Source organism: Serinus canaria, chromosome 1A (assembly GCF_022539315.1).
Source record: "Serinus canaria isolate serCan28SL12 chromosome 1A, serCan2020, whole genome shotgun sequence".
Taxonomy (NCBI): Eukaryota; Metazoa; Chordata; class Aves; order Passeriformes; family Fringillidae; genus Serinus; species Serinus canaria.
Window position 1 is genome coordinate 45,508,695 of NC_066314.1, and position 13,060 is coordinate 45,521,754.

The 13,060-nt window shown below is 34.7% G+C and overlaps 1 protein-coding gene across 1 annotated transcript in view; it reads left to right on the plus strand.

The window, feature by feature from the left end:
- Nucleotides 1–13,060, plus strand: part of SCYL2 (SCY1 like pseudokinase 2) — a 34,574-nt gene that overhangs the window by 10,515 nt on the left and 10,999 nt on the right. The window contains exons 4-12 of the mRNA XM_030237912.2: nucleotides 1,634–1,778; nucleotides 2,423–2,572; nucleotides 3,187–3,408; nucleotides 4,256–4,372; nucleotides 5,720–5,845; nucleotides 7,293–7,469; nucleotides 10,860–10,982; nucleotides 12,222–12,335; nucleotides 12,779–12,911. Coding sequence (XP_030093772.1) covers nucleotides 1,634–1,778; nucleotides 2,423–2,572; nucleotides 3,187–3,408; nucleotides 4,256–4,372; nucleotides 5,720–5,845; nucleotides 7,293–7,469; nucleotides 10,860–10,982; nucleotides 12,222–12,335; nucleotides 12,779–12,911 — 1,307 coding nt within the window. The remainder of the gene's footprint in view (nucleotides 1–1,633; nucleotides 1,779–2,422; nucleotides 2,573–3,186; nucleotides 3,409–4,255; nucleotides 4,373–5,719; nucleotides 5,846–7,292; nucleotides 7,470–10,859; nucleotides 10,983–12,221; nucleotides 12,336–12,778; nucleotides 12,912–13,060) is intronic.

A 13,060-nucleotide genomic window follows, 5' to 3' on the forward strand; every position in this document is an offset into this window, starting at 1 on the left:
CTGCTATTTAATTAGATTTACTGCATCCCTCCAATACTGTAGCTTGGGCCCTTTTTTTAATTACCTCCTAAAGTAAAAAATAAACAGCCATATTTTTATTCCCTCAAAACAGCAGTAATCAGAGAGTTTGCTATGAAAACCACGGAATAACTGCTCCCTAGATATTTTAAACTGTGCCTTAACCATAACTAAATGGATAAGCTCTATTGTAAAGCTGAAGTCAGACTGAAAAGAAAGTATTTTGTCTTTCTGTGTTCTCATTTTGAGTTGTGTTTATAACAGAAACAAGTTTTATAACCCTAGTCATATTAATAGGAACATGAAAAGGTATTTCATTATCAGAATGGGAGGAAGGAAACCAAGCAAAAAAATTCTGTCAGATTGGCTGACACTTAGCATTCAATGTATTTTACTCTTCTGTTGTTTTTCTTCTAGAGAGGCAGTAGATAAAACAAAAGTCTGGATGGATAGTAAGAGGTTTGCATGTTTCAGCGGCCTTATTTTACTTCAAAGGTCAAGCTTGTTAATTATTGAAATACTAAAAAAATATGTGGTAGTTTCCTGCTGAGACATGTCTTCTGATGTTTTTATGGAGTGATCAAAAAGTTAGGCTCAGTCTTCTTGCCTATAACTTTACATTCAGAAATGTATCTTTGTTGCTGTTACTTGGTTTCTGTTTTCTGTGTTCATACTGATGCAGTATTTAGTGTTGTCATGAATTAATGATCCTGAAAGCAGGTATGTGTGCTACCGTCCATGTTGTTCTTTCTCAAAAAAAGCCTTTTAAAACTGTTAAGGAGTGAATTGCAATGGCTGTCCAGGGCCTCCACTGCTGTGCAGAGCAGTATGAAGAATGTGGATGTAAAGATGGACTCTGTGTTGCCTGAAGCTTGGGAAATTGAGACATATATTGGTTTCCAATATATAGGACCAATTTTGAAATTTGAAATTTTGACAGTGAAATTTTGACTATTCCTTATGTATGGAAGTTTTCTTCTTCTGTGCTTTTCAAACACAATTGACACAAAAATGTATAAGCAAGACCATTAATTTTTCATGAAGAAAAAAATCAATAAAATAATTTAAAGAACAGTCACTTAACATGAAAACTGCTGTTTTTATAACAAGTGTATTTGTGTTTGCAGATCTTCTCTGTCAGTTGTCAAAAGAATATTCAGGTGCTGCCTTATATGATATTAATTTAGTTTCTGATCATTGTCTGACCTCATTAAGTACTGCTTCAGTCAGGGATGTGTTGGTCTTAGGCATAGGTAGAAGTCTGATTTTACAAGTTTTAACAGTATTAAGAATTACTTGATCAATTTGTTCCTGGATCAGGACAAGGAAAGCATCATTTTAAGAAAAAAATTCTGAAGCTTTGTGTGAATCATTAGTGATCTGTGTGAATGTTAGAGAATAAAATATCCTAATTCTAGCATTTTTAAAACTTCAGACATTTATGTGTTTCTCATGAGTATCACATTAAAAGAATTCAAAACCTGAAATATAACATGGCTTTTGGTAGCACCAGGTGCTTTGGCAATATACGTGGTGTTTGTATGGTTCTTTATTTGCAGTCAAGAGATATATTACATTTATGTACAAGACATTTTTTAATGCATTTCCTATACAGGGATTGCTTGGCATTTTGTACAGAACCAGTCTGTGCAAGTTTAGCTAATGTTCTTGGCAGCTGGGACAACCTACCTTCTCCTTTACCATCAGACATTAAAGAATACAAACTTTATGACGTGGAGACCAAATATGGTTTGCTTCAGGTATGGTACGGGCTGTCTTTATTAATTTTTTTTTCTGCTTTTAGTATTAATGATTTTTTTAATGAAGTCAGTACACTGCCAAAGTTTTGTCTGCCTATAGTAAATCAATAATAGTGAGGTGAGAGGTAATAGTGCTCTGATCTCTCTAAGTGTAAAAGAGGATAAACACAAGAAGCTCTAAGGTGCTACTCTTTTTTTGATTGTTTTGATATGTAAAATAGAAACTTCAATTAATTTTTATTTTCCATGTAAATGTCTATGCTACATCTGTCTCTTCCATATGTGAATCTTTCCTTTATGTTCTGTGGAGAGCCAACAGCTCCCAGATTTTTTTGGTGAATATATTGACCAGCTTCATAAAGCATTTTTGTTCTTCTGAGATGGTGTGGCCTGAGAGGAGAGGGGAATGCACCATCACACTTACACTGTGACAGTTAATTAACCCTAGTAATCTCACCTGTTGATTACCCATCTGTGTTTAATTTCCTTCATGCATAATTTTTAAGGCATAGGCTAAAATATGAAAAATTGTTTCTTAGTTAACTTAGGAATTTAACTGTGACCATAAGAACAGAATTTTTGTAAATGTCTTACAGGATGTTTGGGGAAATATTTAACCTGAAATAATGATCTTTTATGAACAGGTTTCTGAAGGTTTGTCATTTTTGCATAGCAGTGTCAAAATGGTCCATGGAAATATTACTCCTGAAAATATAATCTTGAATAAGAGTGGAGCATGGAAAATTATGGGCTTTGATTTTTGTATCCAATCAACAAATCCATCTGAACAGGAGGTAATAATCTTTATAGTTATCATCATTCAGTTTCAAATTCAGGTCTTTGCCTGAAACTAGTTTCATGATTTTGCATTCCAGTATATAACCATTTATTTAATATTTACCTGTGTATTTCGTTGGCCAGAAGTTAGAACATATGGCACAAGTCTGGACTGAAGTGCTGCATTTGATGATCTCAGAAAAAGAGCCTGAGTTCAGTGGGGTCACAGTAGACTAGTGATGGTTTCAAAGAGAGGCTGGAGCCTGTGCCACTTCTGATCCCCTTCATGTTGGATGACTTACAAGCCTAACTTAGTGTGCTGCACTTACTCAGTGCCTGGCTGCTACCTTTGAAGATGAATTCCATCATATCTCATGTTTCCCCATTACAGCAGTGCTTTGATTTTACATTACACTTCCCAGCTCTAATACTCAGATAAAACTGCATCAGCCAATCACTCTAAGCTACACACAGAGATTCTTAACAGTTTTGCCTTACTGTGTTGCTGATTGATTCATAATTGAATTTGAGTGGCTTAATTATTTTTCACTGCTTGAGTTTTTTTTTCAAAATGATCTTTAAAAATCCCTGGTAAATGTACTTTGTTTTGCTTCTCATACTTCTCTTGTAGCCAAAGTTTCCTTGTAAGGAATGGGATCCAAACTTGCCATCCTTGTGTCTTCCAAACCCTGAGTATCTGGCGCCAGAATATATTCTCTCTGTGAGCTGTGAGACAGCCAGTGATATGTACTCTCTGGGAGCTGTTATGTATGCAGTCTTTAATAAAGGGAAACCAATTTTTGAGGTCAACAAGCAAGATATTTATAAAAGCTTTAGTAGACAGCTGGACCAGGTATTTGGGTTTTTTTATGGTTATTGTTGGTTGGTTTTTGTATTTGAAAAGTTACTACTGTAAAATAGATTTAAATATTGAGAACACTGTCAGTGCTCCAACATAAACCATCTGATGATGGTATCTTACCCTGCATACTGTTGTTATAACAAGGAAAAACATCGTACCAAAATGTGAGAAATAAAAATATGTCTAGAGGAGGTTACATGTACCAGCTTTATTAACTAAAAATTGCATTCTTCACCTGATTTCTCTGTAAACCTATTGAATGCTGGTCTTGTGAAATAATGCTTACCTGTTTGGGTGAACAGTACGAAACACCTGGCAGTGAATTACCTATGTAGGACCATTGAAGAGGGCTGGGTTTAGAGTGATGTGATCACTTGACATGGCAGCTGGTATCCACTTAGCTATCACCATTTCACATTCTTTGTGCACTGTGAGTATTAACAGAGGACAGTGTCACAGTTAATTGGATCAGCTGACATAATGTCTGTTCATATGCAGGTTTCTTTTGTTGTAAGTTCTTTGGGTGCCCATTGCCACACAGTATGTGTTTTAATGTGTGCAGACAACACCTCAGATAATGACATTTGCCTGTTTAAAATACCATGTTTGTGTTCTCTGATAACCTGAACTACAGTGGGAAGTTGAAAAAACAGAGATGGGACCTAAAACAGGCAGGCTCTTGGGAAACAGGGGAAACTGTGAGCAAGAAGAGAGGGAAATCAAAAGCGTGGATAGAGAAACCATCAAGAGAACAAAGTATAGGCCTGTTGTATATTGGAAATAGTTACATGCAGAGTTTTCTGACTTCATGGTGTTCATGCTTGAATTACTTCCCCAGCTGAGCCGTTTAAGCTCCAGCAATCTTGAGAACATACCTGAGGAGGTGCGTGAGCATGTAAAGCTCCTCCTAAACGTGGCTCCGGCAGTCAGACCAGACGCTGATCAAATGACTAAGGTCAGTCCATGGAAAATACAGCAGCCATAGGAAAGAGAGAATTAGTGTGTGATTTCTAGAGCTATTTTGAAGTGTTTTCTGTTAATCATTTTATTTGAAATGATAAATATTTTTTAACCATTTAGGTGTAATGTTAGTTGATGCCAAAAGTTATCCTTATGCTGACATTTATTTATATGGAAAAAGTTGATGCTGAGACAGAATTTAGAAAAATTATTCAATTATTCAAAAATTACTCAATGCAACACTGTTTTGTTCCTTTCCATTCAATTGCAAGCTTTTCGGTGCTGTGATTTTATACAATTGAGTCTTTAAAATTATACTGGAAGGATTTGAAAGTGAGGAAATGATAAAGGGCAAAAAACATAAGGATTGGTTTTTGGTTTATGATTTTTGGTGTATTCATAAGTATGCAGAATAATGAAGTATATTCAGAAATTGTTTGCCCTAACAAAGCAAAATTTAATTGCAAGTAGGCTATAATGTAAGTTTTAATTTGGCAACACTGATGCTCCATTTTTCTATCTTAAAGTAACATTGTTCTTCCCTTGTCTTATGCCCCATTTTCTCCAGCCTTTCAGATTCCTGCTTATAGTTTTGTTTTGCTAAAGGATTTTATTATTTTAGTGTGGTGTAAAAAGATGGTATGCAGAGATAGGAATCAGTGTTTTAACTGTTGAAGGAAACAGTGGGTAAAGAAGGGAGAGGGAGCAGGTGATGATTTTGTGCACCTATATACTGAAAGATGGGAGCAAGGGAATTGGCAGATATTTCTTCACGTATCAATTCAATTGTCTAAAGGACTACAAAAAACAAATCTCTGAGGGGGTTGTATTAAGCAGTACGGTTTTATAAAGATGTTGAGTCTCTTTTACCACATCTGCACACTGAATTATAGGGTAGAGATATCAGAGTTCCCAGGGTTTCTGGAGTTTCCAGGGGTGGGAGCCAGATGTGGATGACCTAGTAGATAATCCTGTGTTGTAATATAATATAATATAGCATAATTATTCCCAGAAGAATATTTATTCAAAGTTTTTATTTTTCATTACATTTTTTGTTAGCAATTTACTGTATATGAAATAATGTTTTAACTTAGATACACATAACATACATGACTTTTTGAAAAATGCTAGGAAAATTCTGCATTAGTAATGAACCTGTATCTGAATATTTTATTACTTGATATGTAAAAATTTAATTTTCTAATTGTTAGTTGCAGACATGTCATTGTAAAAGCTTACTGTCATGCATTGAAAGGGTAGATAGATGATTATATTTTGGAATTATTGTAGCAGTGTCAGTGTTGTCCCCCTCCAGATCAAAACCTTTTAATCTTATTTTTAGATACCATTCTTCGATGATGTAGGAGCAATGACGCTTCAGTATTTTGATTCATTATTTCAAAGGGATAACCTGCAGAAATCACAGTTTTTTAAAGGACTACCAAAAGTTCTGCCAAAACTACCTAAGGTATGTCGGAATGATTTCTTGTAATAGCAAGTTTGAAAATACATGAACATCTGTTAGCATTTTGACTCCTGGAATGCTGAACTTTCTGTAGCATTGTACCATAATAGACTGCTGTGAGACTGTCAGAATAGAGTAGAAGGAAATAAAAGGAAGTGCTTATTCTGGAAGTATTCCTCAGCAATCAATAATTCTTTAAATGGAAATGGCAAATAAGCCAACTAAGGAGCCATCATTTGCTTGTCCTGTTGTAGTTCATCCCAGTTTGAAAGGGAGCTGTCTTCTCTCCACTTAAAGGCTTTCCCCGTGTTTCCAGATGTCATCATAGCTCTTTGAAGCCAATTTGCCACCTTTTCTTTCTATAAGATTGCTTCAAGTTTTTTCATAGCAAGGCAGTACTTTAATGTTGAATGATGCAAAGCTTCCTTCCCCCAGTAGACTGAGTGCTTTCTTGTGCTGGCTGTGCTCAGAAATCTCAAAGGGAAATGCCTCTCATTACATATTTCTCCTGTTCAGTGTTAAGCAAGATGTCTGGGCTGGCTCCCTTTCCTTTTCTGGTATACCTTAATTTATATAAGCCATAATGCACACGTGATAGAAAAGTAGTATTAGTTTAATACACAATAGAATAACTGAGCTTCCCAACCAGTGATTACATTTCTCTATTTTTAATTCTGTTTTGCACTACACAGTGCAACATTTAGACTCCATAGTTAATACTCTATTCTTTTTAATTTAGTAATTTTTTTGTTTTATCATAAATGGTTGGTGCTTTGAATTTGGAAATAAGTGGTATGTATTTCACCTAACTTTAGACAGCCACTGATTGATCAAATAATCTTTAGGGCATTCTTTTTATTATTTTTCTGTCTTGAAAGTATATTTTATGAGGGATGTGACTATGCCCTTGAACCATATATCTGTTTATTGACTTCAAAAGCATTTAAGGATGTCTAGTGCTACAGTAGACATCCACAGTTTTAATATCTCTTTCATCAGCAGAATCATAGTTAGGGAATGTGTCTGGAGTTTTGCAGTAAGGTATATTATAATTATGTGTTTGTTCAGTGAATAATGGTGTTCAGAAACAAAAAAAATCCTCATTTGGAGGGTTTATAGGGTATCATAAGGGTCTTGTTAGGGTATTGTTAAAGCATATGGAGCATAGTTTTCATAACTCATGTGTGGCTCAAAGTCCTATTTTCTGTACAGTTAATTGCTTTTTGTTGATCTTCACAGTTGTTAATTTTGAGTGCAAACAGAAAATTAAGCAGAGTAGCACAGTATAAATTAACTACAGTGTACTGTTCAAATAAGAGATCAAAACCGAAAATAATCTGTCTACTTTTTTGTAAATATCAGGCTAATACAAAAGCTGCTGAACTGGCACAGTGGTAACTTACTGCTGTGCAGTACATGATTCATACTTGGTTTTTTTTTTTTCTTTTAGCGTGTTATAATTCAGCGAATTTTGCCTTGCTTGACTTCTGAATTTGTGAATCCGGATATGGTACCCTTTGTCTTGCCTAATGTTCTCTTAATTGCTGAGGAGTGCACCAAAGAAGAATATATCAAGCTCATTCTACCTGATCTTGGTCCTGTTTTTAAGCAGCAAGAACCAATCCAGGTATGTTAATATTAGTCATATTTCAGTTTTTTATCTTTGGTTTTGTTTTCCCTGCAAAAATGACTAATTGTTCTATTTCCCTTTTCCAGCTTCACACACATTGCCCAGTCTGCTCTGTAGTTGTCCAGGCAGTCAGTCTTGGTTCATTCAAAATAGATTTTTCCAGGAAATTCTCAAAGCCTCTACTTGTTTAGATGGGTTCTGAGGATATGTTGCCTTATAGATGAGATGAAATTTGCAAAAAAGGTTTCATTCCCCACTTGGTTTTGGCTGATTGTAGGAGATATATTTGTAAGCATTTTAACACATATCTGGGCAATCTGAGCAGGATTGTACAGTACAGTGTTTGCATATATTCTACCAGTAGAGAACCTGGGGTTTTTTGAGTTGGGTTTTTTCTTGTATCCAGTTTGCTGACATTGGGATCATGGGGTGGAAAAATTGTAGTTTTGACGCTCTCTAAGAAGTGCTATTTATTCATATTAAGAGTAGTATTTGTTTGAGCTACTGTGCAAAAATTTGTGAAATAAATTTAATTTTTATTTGACAAATGTAATGTGTAAGTAAAATATGCTGTTTTCCCTGCTGTTTAAATGTAATAAAAGTATTAACACATAGTCATTACTGTAAAGGATAAAAAAAATTGCATCCTTTTGTCATCACCATGGTGATTCCTGAGAAATCTCTCACAAAGTAGGGCATTGTGCCTCCACAGATGAGAGACAGGTATGCATTCCTTCTAGCACACTCCTGTGTGCCATTATTTTCTGCAGAGCACTGAAAGGGCAAGGTAAACATAGCAGACCTGTGATTTCTGGGTTTCAAAAAAACTGGACCAGAGGACTGTCATTATACTATGAAGGTGGGGAAGGGGACAGCTGTCTTGAGAATACCTCAGGAAATTTAATGCTGTTTAATGATCTACTTAATGCTGTTTATACTTGGTACACTAAATCCTTATGTTAGTTTTTTTTTCTTGAAAAATGTCTATGTTTAACTAACCAAAAGCCAATGAACATCTCATTTGTGCTGTGTCATCCTGAAAGGTAACTCTTTGTTCTGTTGCCTTGAGCATTAGATTTGGGACACAATCCTTGCTGCAAATAGTTTGTAGCAAAGTTACATCTGGAGCATAATGGACACAAAAGCTGGTTTATATCTTGAAAGATGAAGGAAGCAAAATACAAACTTGGAGTTAGCTCATAAAGATGGATATTTGCAAAGTTCCTCTGTGGCTGTCTAGACACTATTAAATTCTTATGCTGGTATTTTTAATGCAAAGTAGTGCATGGCTTTTTCAACTGTTATTTCTATGGTCTTTTTAGTATGGCAAAGTTTAAATAATCTAGGTCATGTTTTCAAAGTTAATATATCAGGAATTCTGGAAAAAATTACAGAGGTTCAGAATGCCAGAAGATAGATTTCCAGGTGTGACTATCTTTGTGCAAGGCAGAAATGTCTGGTTTCTGTGTGCTTCTAACTCCTGGAGAAGGGCATTCAGGGAAGATGCCAGTTTATCTTCCAACCACTCTTTTAAGATGTTACAAATTTGTATGAGGGGCCTGTTGCTTGACTTTAGTAGTATATTTGAATTAGGAAATGAATGCATCATAGGAAAGCTGCTCTAATTCAATATGAAGAAATTGTTAGTTGCTGTTCTCCATGTCTTTTTGTAAGGGAATTCATAATATGAAAATGGAATATTTAGATAAACTTATTCTTGGGGTAGTGTGGAGTAATGTGTGCTGTACCTTAACACCCTAGCTTACTCTGACATAGCTCCCCAGGCAAACCCTTAATTTGGATCTACATAGACAGCATAGGATGTGCTGTAAATTCATTTTCTAATTCACTACACAGAAGTGGTCCCTGACAAGTACTGGGTCCTGCATTAATGAATGAAGCATTATTACTTAGAGTGCAGCTGCTGTTAATTGCTTATTAAATGGTGTGTGTGAATCTGTGACTGTACCTTCTTAATTTTACCCTAAATAGATAAAAACTGTCAAATAGGATCCTAGAAGCTTAAACATAGAACCTGTAATTTCACAATATTACATGGTTAGGGTTGTTAGAGAAGAACAAGTGTTAAGAGAGCATGTAAGTCTTAAGAACTCAAGTTTAGGACAAAGACTGTGTATTGAAGAAAACCATAAAATCTAGCTTTAAAACTGGTCGTGTCCATTTCACCCTGATTGTCCCAAATATGGGGATATTACATTGGAATCAATGTTCATGGAACAAATGAATGGTTTTGTGTGTGTGTGTGTGAGTGTGTGTGTGTGCAATTTGGGAAATTATGCATTTCCAATAAGAAAACACATATTAGCTGGACTATAATAATCTATTTTTCTTCTCTGTAAAGAGAAGGGGGAATAAATAAAAGGGGAAAATTTGTAATGGGGTGTCGGTACATTTCTGTTTCTACACTTCAGTGCTTCTGTTTATTTGACATAGAAGCACTGATTGCCTTGTATTTTTAGACAAAAAGTGTAAGTGCTCCTATAAAATACTTGGCTTTTTGTTATACATGGGATACTTTAAAACATAAATTATCTATCTAGTTCAGCCTATTTTCTGAAAGGAGTTCTGCTATCAGTGGGTGCTCATTGTCCCCTCTAGCACCTGTCCGAGTTGTGATCTGAATCTTATGAGTTACATAGTGCTCTGTATTTGAGACTGAGCTGCCTGAGGGATTTAGAATAATATTTACCCTTTAGATGGCTAATCTTAAGCAAGATGGATCCCACTATGCATATGTGCTATTCTAGTTTTTATGTTAATGTGATGTGAATATTTTGTTTGAGATCTTTTTAATTTTAGGATACACAATTTCCATGTTAAATAGAATAAAAGTCTTTTTGTTCATCTAGTCTTTTTGTTCATCTTGTTTTTATTATGTCCCTATTTTGATTTTAGATACATGGAATACAGCTTACGTATGTGGAGTAGTGATCAAGTACTTTGAGGACAGAATTTGAGTTATAGTTTTTGGAAGTTTAGCTTTTGTAACAGTGATGTGTGTATAAAAATTTTCCAGGGATGTATATTAACAAAAGACCATAAAGAAAAACAAGAACTACTTACAAGTTCTTGTAAGTAGAAACAAGAACTCCTTACTGAGTCATTATGATTTGTTATTTCAGAAGAATCAGTCAAAAACATGCATATTTTGTTTGATTTGTATTTGCTGGTTTTAAAATGCAATAACATGTCAAAGTGTTTTTTGTCTTCCATGCCTTCAGGCAAGCAACATGGTAAGTGATCATATTTCCTGAGTTATAAGAAAACTTCTGAAGTTTTTTTTTATATGATACAACACAGTTAAAATTGTAAATATATCCTCTGCAGTTAAAACTTTTGGCTTCTGAATTGTCTTTCTTTGAATAGATATTATTAATCTTCCTGCAAAAAATGGACTTGCTTCTAACCAAAACTCCACCAGATGAAATAAAGAACAGCGTTCTACCAATGGTTTATAGAGCCTTGGAAGCACCTTCAATTCAGATCCAGGTATAGTAGTTGCAGCCTTTATTTCAAATTTTCTTTTTTCCTCTTTCAGCTGACATGCCAACCTTTTGTTCACTTAAAAAAACCCCAAAACTGTATAATATGCCTGAATATTGAAAGAGATGAATGCTTTATTAAAGAACATTTGTTTCTGTTAAAGTAAAATTTAGTTTCCTTGTTTTCCAGGAAGGTAACCACTTGACTGTTGTTCTCATGCTCTTATCTTAGATTCCTACTAGCCACCATAGCAGAAAGTAGGATATGCATTTATATTTCACTGCCTGTGCAGCAGAAACCATGCAGGCATGCATGCTTGTACCAGTCAGTGAGAGGTGCCTTATTCTGAGCTCCTGCTGGTGAGAACATCTGTGCTGACAGTTACCTCAGGAGACCTGATGTGCTGGAAAATCATATTAATCTGTATTCCAGTGACATTTTTTTATATCCATGATTTTTTTTCCCCTCCTTAGGCTTTCTCTACCTTTCTAAGGTTCTTCTGGGGATTTTTTAATCATTCAACTGCAATTAACTTCCAGTTACCCAAAAATGTTCAGGAGCAGGAGATATAGAAACAAAATATTTTTCAAAGGCAGTTTTGGATAATCAGATGTGACTTTGCCTTTGCACAGCCTTTGTAATATTAGGGACAAAGGGTTTTTTTTGAAGTATCTGTCATGAGTTTCTTTCTGCATCAGTACTTTGGTTACTGAGGTGTTCACTTACAGCATATACTTAGTACTGCTGTTTCTTTTTTTTGAGATTGGTCTGAAATTGTGTTTATTTTTTCTCTGTTCCTAAAGTATGGTTAATCTTGACATGATATTTTATCATTCAGCCTATCATTGTGCTGCAATATTATTGATAGTAGTCATTGAAATTTTCTTGATTTATGTAAGAGATTGATAGTTTGATATAGTAAAAGCTGGGTTTTATATAAAGGAGCGTCATGAAAATGCAAAATATTCTTGCTGTTTAAATAGTATGAATTTATGAATGCTCTTTTTTCTAAAATCCATTTTTGAAGATTCTGTATACATGCTATGATGCTTTATTATTATAGCTATATTTAAGTGACTGTGATAGATTAAGGACAGCTTAGCTGAACATATTTCCTTAAATATTTCCTTAAGAGGAAAGCCTAAGAAGACACTTCAAACTAACTGATATTGAGTTATATTAGTACTAATTTTATAAAAAATATGTGTGCTCTTTTTAAACTTGTGTGGTTTTGGTTCTTTTTAGGAGCTTTGCCTAAACATAATTCCCACATTTGCCAATTTAATAGATTACCCATCAATGAAAAATTCATTAATTCCAAGAATTAAAAACGCATGTTTGCAAACCTCTTCTCTTGCCGTGAGTATCATAGTAACAATCTCTAGTGTTCAGAAAATGTTGTAACCTTTAATTACTTTGGGTTTACCATGTTGTGTCTTTAAAGAAAAGCCAATCGCAATGTTCTGATTTCTTACTGAAGTTTTTTTAAAAAACTTCTTAAAAGTGCAAAAGCATCATTTCTTTGCTCTAACAATTTTTAAAGTTGTTAGCAACTTACCATGTTAGTAATACTGTCCAAATTACTGAAGTGAGTTCCACAGTAATGCACATTGACAATGTTTGCCATGCAGAGGAGCTGTTTCTGTGAGCATAAAAACAAAGGTTTTTCTTTCATGACAGAAAAGCGTTTTTTAACTTGTCTTGAATTTTTCAGTAGAAAGATTTTCTTATGAGTTTTGTAAATTTGTTTTGGTTTTTTTCTATAAATAAAGAGTTTGTTTCATTCTTACCATACTTCACAGGTCCGGGTAAACTCACTAGTGTGCTTAGGCAAGATTTTGGAGTACTTGGATAAATGGTTTGTGCTTGATGATATTTTACCTTTTCTACAACAAATTCCATCAAAGGAACCTGCAGTGCTCATGGGAATTTTAGGTAACTAATACTTCCAGCTTTCTCTTTTGTGCTTTGATATTGTAAATCGAAGAGCTTTCTGTGTTACCATTTAACATGTTTACATAGTGGATCCCTAATATGACTATTAAAAACTTTCTGGTTCTTGAGTATGTCCCTGTTCAGTTGCC